The 20,576-nt window shown below is 33.5% G+C and overlaps 1 protein-coding gene across 4 annotated transcripts; it reads left to right on the top strand.

Moving 5' to 3' along the window:
• The first annotated feature begins 714 nt into the window (after nt 1–714).
• LOC135848054 (sodium/hydrogen exchanger 9B2-like) lies at nt 715–20,354 on the top strand. 4 transcript variants are annotated; one of them, XM_065367827.1, is made up of 11 exons: nt 715–883; nt 2,679–2,831; nt 6,418–6,520; nt 9,203–9,511; nt 9,656–9,838; nt 9,968–10,143; nt 10,252–10,358; nt 10,815–10,979; nt 11,085–11,228; nt 11,342–11,443; nt 13,993–14,861. In XM_065367827.1, exons 2-11 carry the CDS (start codon nt 2,750–2,752, stop codon nt 14,224–14,226), a joined length of 1,605 nt encoding a protein of 534 aa, XP_065223899.1. In that variant the 5' UTR covers nt 715–883; nt 2,679–2,749; the 3' UTR covers nt 14,227–14,861. The 4 variants fall into 4 exon arrangements, with proteins under 4 accessions (XP_065223899.1, XP_065223900.1, XP_065223902.1 ...); XM_065367828.1 differs by lacking the exons at nt 715–883; nt 6,418–6,520; nt 9,203–9,511; ... (5 more) ...; nt 11,342–11,443; nt 13,993–14,861 and adding exons at nt 15,813–15,888; nt 17,429–17,737; nt 17,823–18,005; ... (4 more) ...; nt 19,714–19,815; nt 19,909–20,354 and having other exon boundaries at nt 2,527–2,831; XM_065367830.1 differs by lacking the exons at nt 715–883; nt 2,679–2,831; nt 6,418–6,520; ... (6 more) ...; nt 11,342–11,443; nt 13,993–14,861 and adding exons at nt 3,663–3,975; nt 15,813–15,888; nt 17,429–17,737; ... (5 more) ...; nt 19,714–19,815; nt 19,909–20,354.
• Nucleotides 20,355–20,576: the final 222 nt, after the last annotated feature.

Below are 20,576 nucleotides of genomic sequence, written 5' to 3'. Positions count from 1 at the left end.
GCACCTTTTATTTTTCTCAGAATTTGGTTTAATTATTGACATATTAATATCATTAACTATTTGGATCCAGAATTATGTTTTAAATTTTTTTAAAAACTAAATTTTGATTTTTTTTCAAGTAATATTGTCGACCATTTTCGATTAGCCTAAATAAAATTAAGTCATGTGTTGTTTGGGTTGCATTTGAATGAAATTTATGTACGAAGCATTTTCAATCTATAAAAATGTTGAAATCGGTAATAAGAAAATATTTACGACTATAATGAGCAGGTATTCTACGAGTATAATGATTTTAACTACGAAGGTGGTGCGACAACAGAATTGAAAGGTTCAACGAGAAGGAAAGAGATAATTGTTGGTTTTGAGGTGTTTGTAATAGGGAATTTTCAACACACATCAGCTTTAGAAACGCGTTGTTATTGAATATTTTTTCTTATAATTACGAAATGGCGACAGCATTTGGATAATTAATGAGCAATTACCCATAAAAAGTTTATGTCAATTTTGTAAATCTAAAAATCAATTTTAACAAAAAGAAAATTAAATTTAGAAAAAAAATAAAAATAAAAATTGTAAGTAAGAAAAATTTAATCCTGATTTCCACTCCTAATTTGATACAACATAAAAAATCATTCTAGGTAGTTTAATTACAAATTATTAGTAGATATCGTCTGAAATAATTTCAATTTTTTTCGTGATTTTTCAGAAATATCCAAATGCTCTCGACTCCGTGGTCAAGCATGGAAGCATCTGCGTGGCTCGAGTTCATTCAATTTAGCTGGATTTCATTGTCATGTTTTTGCTCAGCAGGATCAGGCTTCCGCAAGCTTCCCAAGGCGAGAGTTCTTCATTATGGATGAAATTACTGCCCAGAATTTAAAAAGTACGTATGCTTTTGAAAATTAGATTGATGAATAAATAATTTCAGTTTGCAATTAGAAAATAAAAAAGAAAAAAAATTCATAGGTTTTACCTAATTAAATAAAGTTGTTTTGTTGATGAAATTTTTAAAATTAATGTATTTAAATTTTGATGCTTTTGTAAAAAATTTTTTTTTGTTTGTGTAGTGAAAGGCTCAGTAACTCGGTTACTTTTTAAAAAATGTTGGTCACTTAGGGCTACTTTTTTTCAAACAAAGATTTTAACATTTAATTTATCTAAAATTTTGACTCTATTTTTTTGAAGAAAACAATTTAAAAAATATTACTACATACTATCAATATTGCAATCTTTCTACTAAAAATAGTTTAATATTTTGCCTTCTGTTAAAATTGCCGAAAAAGAGAAGTTGTTCACCAAATCCTAAAAGTATAGGTGGTTTTTTGCCAAAAATTATCAAAAAATCTCACTTTTTGCCAAAAAGCTGCGAAAGAGTTTCAATTTTTGACAAAAAATGCAAAATGAACATTTTGTTGCCTTAAATTGATATAAATATAAAAATTCTCACTTTTGTATGAAATTGTTGGAAAATTTCGCTTTCTCGCCTAAAATGCTTAAAAGCTCTGCCTCACTTTCCCGCCAAAAATAGCAAACAGTTTCATCTTGTCAGAATTTCCAAAATATCTCATTTCTTGTCAAAAATTGCTAAAAATTGTCGTTTTTTTGCAAAAAATTCCTCGAATAGTCTCACTTTTTTCCCCAAAAAATTGTCAATAATTCTCACTTTGCTGCCAAAAATGGCAAAAATCTCGCTTTTTGTCAAAATTGCCAAAAAAAAAGTCAAATTTATTCCCAAAAATGCTGAGAATTGTCTCTTTTTTGCAAAAAATTCCTCGAATAGTCTTACTTTTTTCTCCAAAAAATTGCCAATAACTCTCACTTTGCTGTCAAAAATGGCAAAAAATCTCGTTTTTTGTCAAAATTGCCAAATATATTGTCAAAAAATAAAAAAATGCTAAGAATTGTCTCTTTTTTTGCAAAAAGTTACCAAAATTGGTCAAACGATTTGCTTTTTGCCAAAAATTGCCAACAAACTTAATTTTTTGGATAAGAAGTGCAAAGTTTTTATCTTGATGGGAATATTTTTTTGGTGGGTTTTCTCTGTATTAAGTAAAATATTTCGCTCAAGTTTTGTAACTTTTTGAATTATCTGCGTTCTTATTCTGAATTCCTTTTTTATTTTCAAAATTCAATTTATAGGTACTTACTAATGTCTAAAAAAAACTACAAGTGGATTGAATAAAAATACAAGTTTTTTAAAATACAAAAATTTCGAGAGTGTTTTAGTTTCTCTTCGATCATCATCTCGAGGTATTTAAATAATTTAATCTAAAACCCTATAGGTACTTGTGTTAGTAAAGTTGAAGCCTTATCTATGTAAATCCAAAAATTAACTAAAAAATTTACTGGTCCAATTCGACAGACAAGCAAGGTCATCAATATTGAATAGGTAATTGATACGAAGACGTGCGTACATAGGTACGAAAAATATAAGATTATATTTCATCAATCGCGTACACCGTTTTGTAACTCAACTGAAAATTGATAAGATAATTTTTATTATTCTTACTTTGTACCTAAATTATTCCAATCAGACGATCGGAAGACGAAAATAGAACGCTTACGCGTAAATTTTGCCTCATATATTCATACCTATTTCATGTGCATTTCGCGGTTTTACGACTGGCGCTATAAAGCTCAACCTATTTCTTATGTACTCGTATGATTTGTGTTCGTAGAGATGGCTTTCTTAATCCATAGCAAGCAAATTTGACGGTTGATTCTTCGCACCCAATTCCCATACTTCAAGATGTTCGATATCGATTTATCGAACGAGGAACGCCTGGCTCTTCTAGATTCGGATACGAAGACTTACGGAAGTTCCGCATCAGGTAAACTGAGTTTTTTTATTGTCAATTTTCTTAGTTTGGTTATTCATTTTTTGAAAAAAAATCAAAGGCATATCGCGCTCATATTCGAGTAAAGTGCTGAAAGTATACCTATCTGAACAAGCACGTTTCATTGATCTAATGTGAGTTGGAAATTTTCCACCGGTTGAAGATGAATTTTAATTTTTTTTATCATGTATATCGCTCGAGCACTCGTTCAAATGAGTGTGAAAATTCGCAAAATATCTATAGTATTATTGTATCATCATATTGTCCGCACTTTTATGCTCGTGTTCGTATTCGGAAACTAAAGTTCAACTAGAAATATAGTTGCCACTGACCTTTCACTTGAACTGTTCGCCATTAATGTTTTTTTTTTTTTTTTTTTTTTTCTAAATTCATGGCTCGACTTGATTATTTCTATTGATTCGTTATCATCAATGTCTCGTGTACTGATATTCTTTCGAGTGTTTTGCTATCGCTAGTTCGCTAGTGACATTATTGGGAGTATCAACTATCAAACTAATGAAATTTATGGAATAGAATAAATCAAGTTTTAAAATTGGTCAAATGTTGTATATTGTGGGGAGAAAATGAAAGAGGTTGTCATTGCCAACGAATACCTTTACCTACGTCATAAAGTACACAATTTGAAAACATTATTCTGATTAGAAATAATTAAAAAATTAACAAAAAATAAATAAGTGGTTGCACCTAAAACGTCGTGACGTTACTGACACTCGCACTCGAATTCGAAGTAAAATTCTTCGTTCATTTTTATTATTGTAACCTGAGGCTGAGAATCAGTTCGGAAATATGATATCATAAATCGCACCTAAACGATAAAAATACACGTACTTGGGATGTGTACTTTTCGCTCATTTAACACTTGATAAATGATTATCTTATAATAGGTACCTACATACGTATTTTGAGCATTGAAACTCTCACCTACATGTGTGTAATGTGTATTAGTGTAGTCGTGTCGGGTACTGTGCTGACTGCTGATAGCTGAAATTGTGTTAGTCCTTCTGGTCAGTAGCTAAGCTACCTTTTTTACTTCTCCAGAAGTGTTTTGTTAAATTTGATGATTGTGTATTGTGTACCATATAACTATACTGATTCGTCATGAAGTTCAATACCACTGGTAAGAACGAATTATTTTTATGAAAATTTCATTTTGTTGGGGTTTTCTTGGTTATACAGGTAGGAGATGGTTGTAAAAGAAACTCAAATTCCAAGCCTGTTTTAAAGATCTTGTGTTTTTAGGAGAAAAAACAATAATTTTTAATATTCGAACAATAACGATGAGAAATTTTTTTTATGAATTAATTAATGTGGATGACATTTTTCTCCGTCTATTGGCTATCTGACAAATCTTTAAATCTTCATTAATGAATGGTGAGTTTGTTTTTCTGTTTTTTTTTTTTTTTTTTGATTAATGAAGATTCAAATGATTATAGATAAGTAAATTTCAAGTGTCTAAAAAACATAGGTACTACTTTTTTTTTTTTTTTTGGTGAAATGCTAATGGAAATGGAAGTATAGGTAGGTACTTAAGTATCTTGAGTATGCAGAAAATAAATAATACGTCCCCATTGAGAAATGCTGCTTGAAATTTTGAAATTTAGTTTGAAGGTGATTCTAATTGAATTCATCACACTGATTGTGAGAAAAATTCTGAAAAAATGCCATTATGTAAAATTTCCTCTGAAAAATAATTTTTTCGTTGAAATTTTTTTCCATTTGGGAATTTATTATTTTTTCAAAAATTGTTTTTGGCTTAAAACTCGATTTTCTGGGTCAACTGAGCATTCTACGAAAAAAATGAACAGAAATAAAATAGTTTAACAATTTCATTTCCTATTAGTGAAGTTCAATCACAAACTGTTTTCTCCATGAAACTCAATTTTTTTAAATTTGCAACTATGAACTTTTTGTGATGGGATTCGTAAAACCACCAAGGAGTGAGGGGTTACAAAACTTCAAAATTTTGGTCAAAATATATATAAAAAAAAAAGAAAAAAAGATGTCAAGTATTGTGTGACTCATTGTGTTATATGTATGTCTTCGAGAGCGCTGAATACGACTTTCAACTCATTTTTTTCATTCGACCACTCCAATCCTTCTCCTTCATTGAACCCCAAATTTTTCTGAAAATTGCAAAAATCGAGTAATAAATTTTTTACCTAGGTTTTTGGAGCATTGCATTCGAATATAAGTTTGTTTTTTTGATTAGGCGCTCGCGACGCTCTTATGCCTCCCCCCAATTCCCTGAAAATTGAATACCTACTTACCTAACATAACTTGGATTTGGACAAAAATTGGTAAGAATGTTAACATTGAGCGAGAAACTACCCAGAAAAATTTCGAACCCTTTAGCCATTCAGGGGGCTGAGCTAGAGGTCCTCAAAGGGGGTCACTTTTGAAAAAAACACGGTTTTTTGCATTTTTTGGTACAACCTGTGCAACTCCTCGGTCACCCTTCAAAAGTTGCGATTTGAGTTTCTGAACACTCCTGACCCATTGAATTCAAAATTCAATACCACTTTTAGCCTTCTATCAAGTGCTTGAAGATTGACGGATCGCAAGAATTACGATTTTTCATCATTTTTATTGCACTTTTCGGCAATTTAAAATGCATTTTACAAAAATCTAACGTCAGATTCATGTTTAGCAGGTCAAAATACTCCGATTACACTTTGCACCGTCATTTCGATCAAATTTTCAAAATTCACATTTTTTCATTCATTTTAGTACCTACTTACTTACTTAAGTGTTAGAAAAAATTCCTAGGGGGTGAAAAAAAATTGAATTTGGACAGTTTGATCGAAATGATTGTGCAAAGTGTGGTTATGGGCCTATGGGGATATTTTGATCCGCTGAACACAAATCTGGCCTTGGTTTTTCGCGAAAAGTATTTTCTTAAGATTTCAAAAAATCACATTTCAAAGTTGTGTGTTTTTTTTTTTTTAAATGAGTGCTTATGAAATGTTTTGAATCACTTTTTCACATCTTAATGCCATGCCAGTTAGATGGAAGCGGAAGGAGGGAGGTCCTTCAACGTTATCTTTTATGAATTGAATTCGACCAATACGTAATTTTTCCAATAATTAAGTAGGCACTCGAAACATTCATTTCTTTAAGAAGGGATATTTGAATTTTCCTAACGTGTTACACTGAAATCTAGCTCATGCTCGAATTTAAACTCGATTTATGCTCGAGCCAGCTCGAACGAATGAATGTATATTTACTATGACGTCACTTTTATTGGCTTATCTGGCACATGACACTTCTGAAAGTGAAACATTCCGCATTAGTCAACAATTCGGTTTTGAATATAAAGAACGTATAGCAAAGTTGTTAAACAGTACGGAATTAAGCGTATGAATTTTACTGCTCGATTAAATACCTACTTGTTAGTACATACATACTCATTGTTATTAATCGATAATACATAACCACGCGATGCCGCCAAAAACCGGTCATAGTAACTCGTTAAGTACATTGTTTCTTTTGCGTTTAACTACGAGTATTTTATATGTAATTACGTGATTATTTTTCGTGATGTCGGATTCGGAATCTGAAGACGATGGTGAAAAGGGTGCCAGTATCGAATTATCCAAAAAAACTCGCAATGACCAAGCCGATGTTGATGATGGTGTGAGTGTTGACAGTGCTCAAACCAAAAGGTAAATAAATACCTGTAATAATTAGACTGGGTAGCAGGTGCCTGCTTACTGCATGGGATAGGGTACTTGTTGCATGAACTTCTACATAATATTATGTTTTATCAACACCTTCTTGATAATTAGGTATTTTTTCCCCCGTTGTTTTAATTGAATTTGTGGTGTATTTTGCTCGAGTTGTTTTAAATTAGGGAGCTCAGATTGTGCTAAAAAGTGTAAAAGTGAAGTTTATGAAATCGGATGTACAGTTGTTGTTCATATGATTTAAAATACCTGCATTTTTTCTTTTTTGTGAGTTTGTGTACATATTCGAGGTACATTTCGTGTAGATATCTCCACTCGCCACCTTCCTATGTATATTTTGATGATATGAATATCTGATTGGTTGAGCTTTTAATGGTTCACTATTGGTCGAAATCATTACCTACTTACCTATTTGAATATTCAATGTTTTTAAATTCAGAACCCCCCCCCCCCTCCCGTTCTCACAAAAACACTTCAACTCATGGTAACCTTTTTCCTCTTCTAAGCTAATTGTTTCTAATTTCGAGTCGATTCCTATCTTTTGGCTGATTTTCAATTTCGCATCGCTAATCTTATCGGTGACTCGAATGTATACGTACAAGGGAGGTATCCCAGCTGACATAAAAATTTTTGAACCAGGCAAAACTAGATCGAAAGAGCACGCTAAAGTACATCATCGTCCAAAATTTCAGGTGCTGAGATGCATTTTTCGATTTTTGGTGAATTTTTGAACATCTGTGAGTTGAAATTTTGGTATAATGTTTAGTACAAAATACAAATAAATCAAAATTTCACCAAATTGACCCGAAAACCTGGAATTTGGTTGTATATGCTTCATTTGACCTCCAGAATCGGTTGAAAACGGTTTCGAACCTTTTTATGCAGTTCTAGAATTTTTGGCAGATTTTTGCAAGTTGCAATTACTCTCAAATTAATTTACTCAATGAAGTTGGAAAAGGCTAAAATTCATTCTATACCTTAATTTGTACATTCTGAGTCGACTGAAAGTGATTCTACAGATCTACATCCTTCTGAAGCCTCCAGAGATATTTTGAAAATTCCAGTCTCCCCCCCCTCCAAAAACATAAATTTGTCCAAATTAACTTGAGCACGTGCATGATTGCGAATGGTGCTTGTAAATAATCTACTATGACCTATGACAATTGTAGAAAATTCAAACCCACTCGAAACGCTCAAATTTTCGTTTAGGAAACTCTGCTTCATGATTTGCCATTCTTTGGTTAAAAAAATGAGCGAAATCGGCATGACTGAGTGATCGACAGGTTCCTTTTTATGAAAAGTTCTGTCTCCATTTACTTACTCCAAAAATTGAAGAAAGTATATCAAAAATAGCAAAAATTCATGTTTAAACTCAAATATTACTAAAGAAAGTCAAAATGTAGGCATAAAAAGTTATTAATTTAGTACAAAAATCGCAAAAAAAAAAAAAGAAGGTGCATACAAGTGGGTAAAACACGAGTTCAAAATCACGTGGATTAAATTATGTCACCAAAGTTCCAAAGCTCGTGAAATTATGGGGAAAAAATTTTAATTTGGCATTGAAAAAAATATAGAATTCACAGAATTGATCAATATGAAAAAAAATTATTGTGAAAAATTGCTCAAATTGGAAGCATTAGGTACATTGTGATTTGTGTTTGTTAAATTTGTGTGAAAATTGCTCAAAGCAATGTCAGAGACGAAACTAGAGGTTTTGTTTGAGTTGGAGGGAAGGAAGGAAGGAGGAAGAGAGGGAGGGAGGTGCAACCCCAAAATTTGCCGACTGATATGAGGAAAAAATACCAATTTTGCCGAATAAAACGAAAGATGAGAAAACAATTCTGCCCGTCGATATTAGAGGTAGGTCTATTCATAGCCTATCATGACTTGAATAAAAAATTCCCATTTCTCCTGTTCAGTTTTTAGATGCCTCAAACATGGAATTTTTCATTTTGTAAAAGAGAAACAAATTAGCTCGAGCGTAGTGAGGACAGAAGTTTTCAAAAATTCGTATTTTTATTAGTGAAATCACGATGCTTTTTATGTGAAGAGTTTGACTTTTTGGTTTCAAAATTTTAAAATTTGAATGATGATTTTTTTTTTAGAAATTTCGAGTTGAAAAAAAAACAAACAGGCCCAAACGAACTGAGAGGGCGGAAGTTTTCGAAAATTCGTATTTCGATAGGTGAAAGAGCTTTATTTTTTTATGCGAGGAGTTTTGATTTTTTTGGTTTCAAAATTTTTGAATTTGAATTATGGTTTTTCAGAAATTCCACTTCAAAAAATTTTTTTTTCGGATTATGGTATCTACTTTAATTTGACAGATTTTTGCTGTGTTCTGAATTTTGGTGTTTTTTTCAGTTACCTTACCTTTTAAATTACCATTTTGACATACTCTGAGTACTTTATAACCATCGAATCTATCGAATCAATTTGGAGAAGAAATACAGTTTGATGAAAATTTGGATTTCTGAGTACTTGGAGAGAGTGATAGAGAGGAGGGGTAGTTTTCAAAATGTTGTGTATCATATAGCATAAGTTCATGCACTTGCCTTTTGCCTTGTTACCCTTTCCACTTTTTACATCTATTTACTTATAAACCCTTTCTAAGTATGGTACTGGACTGATAATCGAATTCAACTCAAAAATTTTTCATTTCAGCTATTTATCCAGATTGCTCGCAAATCCATGCGGTGATAATCCCAAAGGTATAGACAATGTCACATTAATTCTCGGAGCTTTATTAACATGGGCCTTCCTGTATACCATACTTCGCGAAGAAGTCGAGCCACCAGGAGGGCAACTCTTCAAGTTGATTTTATTAATGGTCCTGAGTCAATTTTGCGGCTGGTTAATTTCATTTCTGCACTTGCCTCCTTTACTGGGGATGTTACTGTGTGGCATAGCTCTGCGAAATGTCGGTTTCTTTCATTTAACTGGCGTTTATACCGATATTGTTGTGAGCATAAGGTAATATGATCATCTACATATTTTCTTCAAAATTGAAACTTGAAATATCCATAAGCATTTTCCTTGCAACTCATCCTCGTTCTTGGTACTTTTATTGATGATAATAAAGCATTATCTATCCTGTTGTTGTTTTTTTTTTTTTAGATCTATATCGTTGGGGGTAATATTACTGAAAGCTGGTCTGGGCCTAGATGCATCTGCTCTTAAAAGACTGAGTTTTGTAGTAGCTCGTTTAGCATTACTTCCTTGTCTCGTTGAAACCGCTGGGATAGCAGCAGCTGCGTATTTATTGATGAACATGTCGTGGACTTCGGGAGTATTACTCGGGTAAGTGCTCCATCCCTCCAGTAACTATGCATACCTTTACCTACCTAAATAAGAAATTTCTGGAGACTTTGGGCAAAGTGTACCCTGTACCTCTACTTAGCTAATTTGAATCTTGATATTATTTTATAGTTTCGCATTGGCCTCAGTCAGTCCTGCTGTAGTGGTTCCTTCTTTATTGGTTCTGAAAGAAAAAGGGTACGGTGAAAATAAAGGGATATCTACGTTGGTCATTGCTGCCTCAACTATCGACAATATTACCTCTATTTCTGGATTTGGAGTAGTACTGAAAATGCTGTTTTCTCCTGGTACGAATACCTACCTACTTTGATCATAATCGATTTTCTCCACGATGCTGGTGCATTTATTTTGAATGTGATTTTGAATGAATTTTTGTTTCATTTGTGGTCTTATAGGTGATTTGTTATCCAACATCTTGCAAGGTCCACTCGAAGTTCTTATTGGTTTGGTGGTTGGATTAGGGTGGGGGTTCATTTCAGCCTGTATTCCTCATCGTAATGAGGTAGTATTATATTCGAGTATGCATTTCTTTTATTTTATTTTTCTTCACTATTAGCTCATAATTTATTCTTGAATCTGATTTTCATGTTGGTCTCTTGATACTTCGATGATCAGAACAATCTTTCTCTGGGAGGGGGGGGGGGGGGGTATGAAGGAAAACATCTCGGAATGAAGATGCATATACCTATTGTTTCTGTCTGCTCTTATTCATCTTTTGGCCTTCATATTCCTTAGAAAAAGTAACATGAAAGGCAGAGGGCCTGGGGAGGGTAAAAAAATGCACAAATTTATGTACTCTAGGGGAAAGAAATTAAGTGCATTTTTAACAATTTTTGGTGTTTTTAAAATTGAGGGCTTGTTGGAAACATTAGTTAGATTACCGAAGCTGTTATTATTAAGATTTTGAGACTAATTTTCAATCAAAATCATTGAGAAACATTGTTATTGTGTTGCTCAGAATCATTTGGTGGTTAAACGTTCCATTATGGTTGGCGGAGGTGGACTCGTATGTGTCCTCGGTGGTCAAATGTTTGGTTATTCGGGGTCTGGAACGTTAGCGGCGATCATTTCATCGTTTTTGGCATCCCTATGTTGGAAATGGCAAGGATGGTCGAATAATTATGTGAGTAAATTGCCATAACGTAGGTATAATGAAGTGGACCAGTGGATTACTGTATTAAGATCATTATCTTTGAGTTACCTAGTGAACGATGGTTATTTCCCTTAGAATCCAGTTGGAGATATTTTTGGTAAAATGTGGCTCATTCTTCAGCCCTTGTTTTTTGGATTAATTGGCACCGAGGTGAAATTAAACGCTATCGATGTGAATTTAGTTTTGCAAGGAACGGCAATCATAGGATTTGGCTTACTTGTAAGTTTTTTTTTTTTGTTGATTTCCCCCTTCTTGGACTAACTATGGTGATTTTTTATTGGATGATTGAATTAAACCAAACTATATTAGGTATTCACTTGTTTGGTGCACAGGTTCGTTCGATTACATGCGGTATGATGTTATTTGGAGCCAAATTGAACCTGAAAGAAGTATTTTTCGTTATTTTAGCCTGGTTACCTAAAGCAACAGTTCAGGTAAATTGAGCACATGGTCCCACGTTTCCAAGAGCAGAGAAATTTTTCTACTCGGTTGGAAAAAATTTATCGAACATTCGAAAAAAAATGGGAGTGAAGTCTCCTCTGCAAAGAAAATTTTAAATCATGGATACATTTTTGCTTCGTGTCAAGCATTAATTGCAATTTTTTCCAAGTTTTCAAAAGTTTGACGAAATTTCAGCGTTTCATATTATGTACTGATTAAAGTGACAAAATTGAATTAACATTTTTTTTTTTTCAAAAAGTCTGATGTACTCGTACATCGTAGTTGTAGTATGTATGTGATATCAAAATGCCGGAAATGTAACTTTTAAAAAAAAATTCAAAAGTCTTACTTACTTCATGCCTTGAATTTAGTGGAACTTTGAAAGTTCGGTCCAAATATTACAAGATATCAGATCTAGGTACTCTAAACATTGAAAATTCAGGGTGTCTAACAGGTACTGCAGGTACTGCAAGTACTGTAAAAGTACTGCATTGAAATCCTCGGTACTGCAAGTACTGTAAAGTACTGCATTTTGCCTGAAAAGTACTGTATTTTTTCTCAAAATCATTGATTTAAAATTTTTTTAAAAACCTCAAAATGAATTAATTGGTGAAAATTAAAAAAAAAATTTTCATTTTGTACCTCAAAAGATGCAGGGTGTCCGCAAGCCTGGAAAACCTGGAAAAGTCAGGGAATTTGGTCGGTCTGGAAAAGTCAGGGAATTTCGTAATTTTCACGCAAAATCCCTGGAATTTTGAAAAAACGATCAATTGCAAATTTCAGATAAGGACCTGTTATGAAAGGAAAACATTATTTTTTAATTCTCGAACCACAAATTTTCAAAAGCTTTTGCCCTCGCTTCGCTCGGGCTTGTTTTCTTTTCTTTTTAAAGGACCAGATGAACATTTCTAGATGATAAAAATCAAAGTTTTAAAGCCAAAAAATGAACTCACGAAAAAAAACATCGTTTTTATGCAACTCGAAATACAAATTTACAAGAGCTTTTGCCCTCACTTGGGCCTGTTCTGTTTTCTTTTTCAAAATCAACTTCCTTTAAAAAAGCATTATTCAAATTCTAAAATTTTAAAAGCCAAAAAAACCTACTTGTTCTCACATAAAAAAACCTTGTTTTTATGCCTTTCGAAATGCAAATTTTCAGAAGCTTTCGCCCTCGCTTCGCTCGACCTTGTTCTCTTTTTTTTCAAAAGTAGTTAACTTCCTTCAAAAAAACATCATTCCAATATTAAAATTTAAAAAGTCAAAAAATAAACTCTTCTCATTTAAAAAAAACCTCGTTTTTAAGCATCTAGAAATGAAAATTTTCAAAAGTTCTCGCTTCGCTCGGACCAATTTGTTTCTCAATTTTAAGATGAACAAATTTCACATTTTGATGCCTCCAAAAAACCAAAAAAGAAAAGAAACATTTTCAAAAGTTATTATGAATATTGTAATCAATTGGCCAAACTTGATGCATGTTTTATTCATTTATTTACTTATTTTTAATTTAAAAAGTTAATAATCGAAGTTGAGCTGTTTTTTATATCCGAAGAAGTATCCAGTTCGAAGAGAAGCGTATTAAAAAAAATACACCCCCCCCCCAAAAAAAAATGTTTCTTTAACCAAAGTATGCGGTAAGCATAGAAAATTGAAAAAAATGGTCTGGAAAACCTGGAAAAGCCAGGGAAAATCATTTCCAGAAATTGTTTCGATTGAAATACTTATAATTTTTATCGACGAATTCCAACTGGTTCAAAAATATAATTTTTTTTCTTGGGGGGGGGGGGTGTAGGCTGGATTTAAAAAAATATAAGGTACTGCAAAAGGTACTGTAAAAGTACTGCATTTCTTCGAAGAAATTTTGTTAGACACCCTGAAATTGATTAATTTTTTTTCCAAAGTATTTTTTATTCAAAGATTTAGGCATTTTTTACGACGAAAAAAAATCAAAAATTTGATCAAATTGAGATAAAAAGCTAAAATTTAGCGGATAGGTAGGTACTTCATTTTTGAAATAAATCGATTGATGGCGATTTCGAACCGATCTAGAGCCTTGTGTTTATTTCTGGATATTCCAGTTATCGAACGACAATTTCATAAAATTGCTTAAACGAATTTCGTCTTGTATGAGCTTGAGTAATAGATTATGTACTTGGTGATTTTGGTGGTGACATTTTTTAATCAATCAAGCACAATATTCACTTCCGGAAGTTCAATTCCATAATTTAATACTTAATGTTTCTCAAGAACTGAAAATTCAAGGAATCCATCAGAAGCTCTAAAACGATTCTAAATCATCACCAATTTCATGTTTCAATTTTTTTGTTTTTTTTTTGTTTTTTTTTTTCATTGGAAATGAACCTGATTCAAATTTCCTAATTTCGCTAGAAATCTAAAAATAGTTTTCAACTTCAAATTTTTCCTACTATAATTTTTTTTTTCGTTTAGTCGAAAAGTGGATCTGCTCATCAAACCTTCCTTATGAGAATATTTTCTTCTCTTAAATGAGCCCATGTATAATCACTTTTTGCATACCTATTCGCAGGCTGCTCTCGGACCACTGGCTTTAGATATGGCTAAAAAAACCCACCAAGACGACGCCATTCCCTGGGCTCAAAATATACTCACCATCGCTATACTTTCTATCGTCATTACTGCTCCAATCGGTGCTGTGGGTATTTCAGTCGGAGGCCCGAAACTCCTCAGTAACCAGCCACCAAATAAAAAGTATCCGAACGAGTTGCCTGTTCAAAGGACCAAAGATGAAGAAAGAGTTTAATTAATAGTGTCGGGCTTGAAAACACAAGCGGGATATGTTGAAGCGCCTTTAATTTTGCGTACTTACGTATTTTTAAAAAATATCTGTGATACATATTACTCGTATTTGAATTCTTAGGAATTCTGCAATACCTATTATTTTTATGTTTGTTTCGTTCGAGAGGACGAGTGAATTGAATGAATCGTTGGGGTGAAAATTCATTTTAAAAAACGCGTTCAATTTTTTTTTTTTTGGGGGGGGGGGGTCACTCGATGGGTGAGTTTGTGAGCAGGTAAGTTTGAAAGGCCTTTTTGCTTATTTCGAGCTATATCCAACAAAATTTTCTAAACGCTTTTTTGAATATGTAAATCATTTTATGGGTGAATTGGTAACTTGAGAAGTTTAGATTGTGTAAAATAGTAGAATTGAGTTCTCGTGAGTGGGACTGGTGTCTAATGTGTTAATTTATTCCATGGATCCTCGCCTAAATGTTTTTGAAAACAAATTAAGTACGGTTTTTCAAAAAGTTCAAGCACGGATTTCAGTGCTCAGTTATAAGTTACGTGATGAAATTTTGTTCATATCGAGAATTGTTACCTTATTTCGAATAGATTTGCTCAAAGTCTCGATAATAAAGTGTTTTTGCACAAATACAATATTTTTATTGCACTTGAATGTAAGAAATTCTCCACTGAGAATCGTTTCAACTCTTCTACAACGAGTAGAGATATGTGACAATTATAAGTAATTACGTCAGCAGTAATTAAGTTAAGTATCTAGCACGTGACCGAGACATGCGTAATAGCTCAATTTCAATGTTATTCAACTAGAGACTAGGTCGGCAAAGAGGCCCTTGACCCTTCTCCCCACTATTTTTGATGTTCCCATCTCCTCAGTGTAATCACTTTTTCAATTGCAAGTTTTTTTCAAACACAAAAATACCTATCTACATAATATGTAGGTAATTTTTTTTTTTTTTTTAAATCGATTTTTATTTCAAATGTACCTATTCATTTTAATTTCAATTTTAATTTTTTAATATTGGAAAAAAATAAACTCATTTTTCAAAAATGAAAAATCAAAATAAGGGTACCTTTGAATGTAGAGCAGGTTATTGTTTGATGTCCTCTCACCAAGCTGAGGTGAAATAATGTTTTCAGATGCCAAAAAAAGGAAGATTTGGAGAAGAATTTCACGTTTTTTTTTTTTTTTTTTCGAAACATCGTAGTTTTTTTGATCAGTGGATCTCAATCTTCTCTCGAATGCGCCACTACGGTGTGCTGCCTTATTGTCAGTTCGTTAGATACTGTTGAAATATGATAGGTTGTTGTTGTGTTGATGGGTGTAATCTTCGATTTGATGATACCTATAATTTAGCGTTATAAGTTAATCTCAGCTTGTAAAATCTGATAATCATTTATTTGTGTAAACATTCACTTAGCACTTCTATAAATCTTTGTTAATTGAACCACGACTGCTAAACTGACTGCGCTACGTGCCTTGAATTTTTTTCTCATATTTTTCGCGTGTGATTTTGTTATTTTTTACCCTGAGAATTTTTCAATTTTTCTTACATACGTACTTTTTTTTCGAAATGTGTGCCACAGATAATGTAGAATCGCCCAAGATACTGGAAAATGGAAACCAGAATATTCCCGTTGGTCATCGCGAACCATCCAAGCAGTAAATATTTACGAATTATTTATGAAATTTACGCCTATTTATAATTTTTTTAAAATTTTAATGAGGGAATCGTCAAATTATTATAATTATGTAGGTATTTGATGGATGAGAAGGATCTGAGCATAGAAAAATGCTTTATTTATTTTATTAACAATTTTGCATTTTTTTTTTGCTTTCCATGCAAAATATTTGAATTAATGAAATTCCTATCTAGAATTGTTTTCAGTAACAGGATTTAACCAGTTTTAGTGAGTTCATATTAGTTACCATATAGGTACATTCGATGATTGTTGGGTAATATTCTTTGATTTTGGTGATTTTCAAACTGATTAAAATATTTATTTTTGAGATTTGAGCGTTACTTATCTTCTGATCTCTTGGAATTGTGCGTTGACGTGAATTATCTGCTTTTCAAATGATAATTTATGACTCAAATTTTACAACTGTCGTCTTACAAGGAGAATTATCTATACCCATAAATGCTAGATTGAGGTCTGATTTGGAACAGTATCAACAGTATCTGGCGAATGAGGTTATTTTGAGACATGAGGGATAAAGCTGACATTCATAATTTTCTGTAAGACCTTCAAGATTAAGGTTTTAAAATTGAAAACATATTTTTTTTCTTTTTAATTGAAAATCTATACGTTTTTTTGGTAGCAATGGAACAACTTTGAAATCGGACCCTCACATGTACATATTATATTACTTCAATTTTTCTTTGCTAAAAACCCCATTTTTCCAATTTTTTTGTTTACCATGTCTCGTGAAATTAGAATAGATTACTTTTGAAATACATAGGTATGTATATCTATCGTATAAAGTTTACTCATCTTGAGCGCAATTCCTCCCAACTTTGTTCCCAAAATTTGAGCTTTTTAAGTATATCAATACCTTACTTAGATATACGTATACCTACGTATAGTTGAGTCTCCCTTTTTTTTCTCGTTTATGGTTTAAATATTCGAAATTTTGACAAAAATTCTGTGAAAAATAGATTTATGTGAATCTTTTTTTTACCTCAATATAAAATTGTTGATTAAAAAACTTTTTTTTTTGTAAATTCGATACTTAATGAGGCATATTTTATAGTTTCTTGTTCCGATTACAATCGATTTAAAATTGAATGATGCTTAGTCAATTGGGATGAGAGGGCAGATATTTTTTTGAGAAATTTTATGGGTAGGTAGAGGTAGGTAGCAGGTACGTATTTTGTTTGCATCAAATTTAGATTAGATCATATTTTTGTGAAAAAATGCATCGATAATTTGATGGAAATTCGACAACTTTCATTTAATGAAATGAACTCATCACGAAAAAATTCAATTTTCAAATTAAAATTCGTATCGCCGACCCCCCTCCCCTTACCACTTCGTGATCGAATTGGCCTGGAATGACCCAGTAGAGCTTGCTTCTTGTCCTTTTCATTTCTCCAGTGTTCTCAACATAAAAAAAAAAAAAATGTCAAATTATATCGATTCGTTGAATATTCCGCAAATCCGGGCAAATTATTTTTCTAATTCATCATTCTGAATTTCAGCTTCCTCAAAAGATTACTCCAAAATCCTTGCGACGAAGGTTCCAAGTCACTCAGTTACGTCACATTGATACTCATCGCTTTGGTCGTATGGGCCCTTTTATACACATTACTGCACCAAGAGGTGGAACCTCCTGGAGGACAACTATTCATTTTGATAGCACTAACGGGACTAAGTTACTTTTGCGGATGGTTGATTTCCTTCTTGTATTTGCCACCATTGCTGGGCATGCTACTTTGTGGAATAGCTATGAGAAATCTTGGGTTCTTTCATGTGACTGGAATCTATGCAGACATTGTTGTGACGATACGGTAATGAAATTGAAGACAGTTGCTGCTTATTCTGGACTACAATTTGTGATATTAAATTACATTTTTTTCTCGACTATAATTTCAGAGAAGTGGCTTTGACAGCGATTTTAATATTGGCTGGTCTGGGTCTTGATGCATCTGCATTGAAGAGACTCAGTATGGTTGTGACTCGTTTGGCGTTGATACCTTGTTTTGCCGAAGCTTTGGGAGCTGCTTTGGCTGCTTACTTCGTGATGGAAATGCCATGGATTTGGGGATTACTTCTGGGGTGAGTTACCTTTGCTCGCCTCCCCCCTCTCAAAAAGCTATACCTATTGAGCCCTGATTTACGAAATACAGTAATTATAATTTGTAGCTTCGAGTTGAGTGCTGTCAGCCCAGCAATCGTAATCCCCGCATTGCAATCCATCAAAGAAAAAGGATATGGAGAAAGCAAAGGCATATCCACGCTCATTATTGCTGCATCAAGTGTCGATGACATAGTTTGTATTTCCATTTTCGGCGTTCTTCTGGGCTTAATATTCTCAGAAGGTACCTACGAGTATCATCATGATTTTGTTTCCATATTGGTTCATTATTCTTTTTTCATAAAAAACCATCATTTATAGGAGATCTTTTATCCAACATCATCCATGGTCCTACAGAAGTGGCGATAGGTATCGTCGTCGGATTATGTTGGGGTTTCATTACAGCTTGTATTCCTCATCGTAACGAAGTGAGTCTGATCTCCCTCTTCCCTAAGAGGTATCTACCTACATCTAATTTCTGATGTAAGAATAGTTTATGCCACCATCTTGAAATCATATTGAATTTTTTAAACAGAATTATGTAACCTTGAAACGTTCGTTGATGGTCGGAGCAGGAGGTCTTGTATTTGTTTTGGGAGGTCAAATGATCGGTTACTCTGGTGCGGGGCCGTTGGCTGCGATAATATCGTCATTTTTGGCGTCCTTGAGCTGGAAATGGCAAGGCTGGTCAAATACTCATGTAAGCATTTCGTCAAAAATTTTCATAAAATTTGAGAAACCTTTTCCATAAACAACTTGTGAGTTACCTATTCGTTGTAAATCATTTTCATCTATCTATTCATACAGAATCCAGTAGAGGATGTTTTCAGCAACGTATGGACCATTGTTGAACCATTATTGCTCGGACTAATTGGTACAGAGATTAATTTTGCCGACATTGGTTTAGATTCACTTTGGCAAGCGTTGGCAGTTCTTGGTATTTGCTCAATTGTAAGTTATCATATTTTCTTACAAATTGGTAGCGCGGATCGCGAAAAAAAGTCGGCGGGTTTTGATAAAATTCAGCAGAAACGTTTATTTTGTGTTGAAAATTACTCAGAAATTTTTTTTAGCTCCGTAGGTGTCCTCGGAGGAGAAAAATGGGCTCTCAAAAAAGGGGCCATTTTCGAAAAAATTGTGATTTTTTTCGCTGCTGTCACTACCTAACCTGTTTTTGGGGGAAATGGTCCAATCCCAGCTAAGTATTTCCCTCAAAATCCAAGACACTTTTAGGGTTCTACTAAGCGGTTGAAAGTTTGCAAGTCGCTCAAAACACGAATTTATCCAAAGTAAGCGATTTGCAAATTTTCAACCGCTCAGTAGGACCCTAAAAGTGTCTTAGATTTTGATGGGAAATGGCATCGATCGAGGCAGAATCTCAATTAGATACTTTCATTTGGGACTGAGCCATAGGTATGCGATTTCAAATTTTCAACCACTCAGTAGAACGCTAAAAATGATGTCTCTTCTTTGAGGGGCCATATCCCTCTCCAGGGGCATTTCTGGAGCTTGAATTTTTTCTTAGTAAGGTAACTTTTAACTCAAAATGAAGGTTTCTGCCAAATTTGGGCAAAATCTGCCGACTTTTTTGAAGGAAAACGATCCACCCTACAAATTAGCCACTTACTCGACAGTCGGTTTTTAAAAGCGCCATCTATATGATTGACAAACTCATTGGTAACGTTTTAGGGTCGCATTATTGCCTGTAGCGTTGTTGTACTCGGAGCCAATTTGAACTTCAAGGAGATTATTTTCGTGAATTTAGCTTGGTTACCAAAAGCCACCGTTCAGGTAACATAACTCATTTTTGAATTGCTCCCTAGCTATTAGTTCTTGCGAATCGTTCCTCATATCTCCTTTATTTTCACTTTGGACCTACCTTAGGCTGCCTTAGGACCAGTGGCGTTGGATTTAGCCAACAGAAGCAGACAACAGGATTCTATTCAGTGGGCTCAAGATGTCCTCACCATTGTTGTATTATCTATCTTAATAACAGCTCCTATTGGAGCGATTGGTATTACCATAGGAGGTCCGAGATTACTTCCAAAAAATCAACCTGTCAGTAAGGCTGTAGAAAATGGAAATTCACGAGTGGTTGAGGTTGGGAATGTGAATGAGACGTTTTCCCGTGAATTGTAAACGATAAAATGGTGGCGGGGTTAGTGAAGAGGGGATGGAGGGGATTATATTGTAGGTCATTCGTCACTCGAGCTGTTTTTGTACTGTAACATGATGAATAAGAACGTGGAATGTTTAATACATAAGTAGGTAGAGGTAAATTATGAGAATATTATTTTCAAAATACATTTTCATCATTGTGTTGTCTTTTATCTGTAGGGCAATTATTTTTTTTCTCAAGTTGTGATTTCGGAATCGCTCAAAATTAAGAATGATTCGACTTGACGAAGAATCTTATATGTACTTCATGATGGGTAATGTAGAGAGTTGCACTTTGCGCCAAAATTTTTCCATATTACTGCATCATTGAGCTACACGGTAAAATGTCCAAATGTGACCACCTTGAGGTTATTTTTTCAGCCCGATTACGCTCC

Source organism: Planococcus citri, chromosome 5, assembly GCF_950023065.1.
Source record: "Planococcus citri chromosome 5, ihPlaCitr1.1, whole genome shotgun sequence".
NCBI lineage: Eukaryota > Metazoa > Arthropoda > Insecta > Hemiptera > Pseudococcidae > Planococcus > Planococcus citri.
Note: the sequence above shows the minus strand (reverse complement) of the source record. Positions and strands in the feature narration are given on the sequence as shown.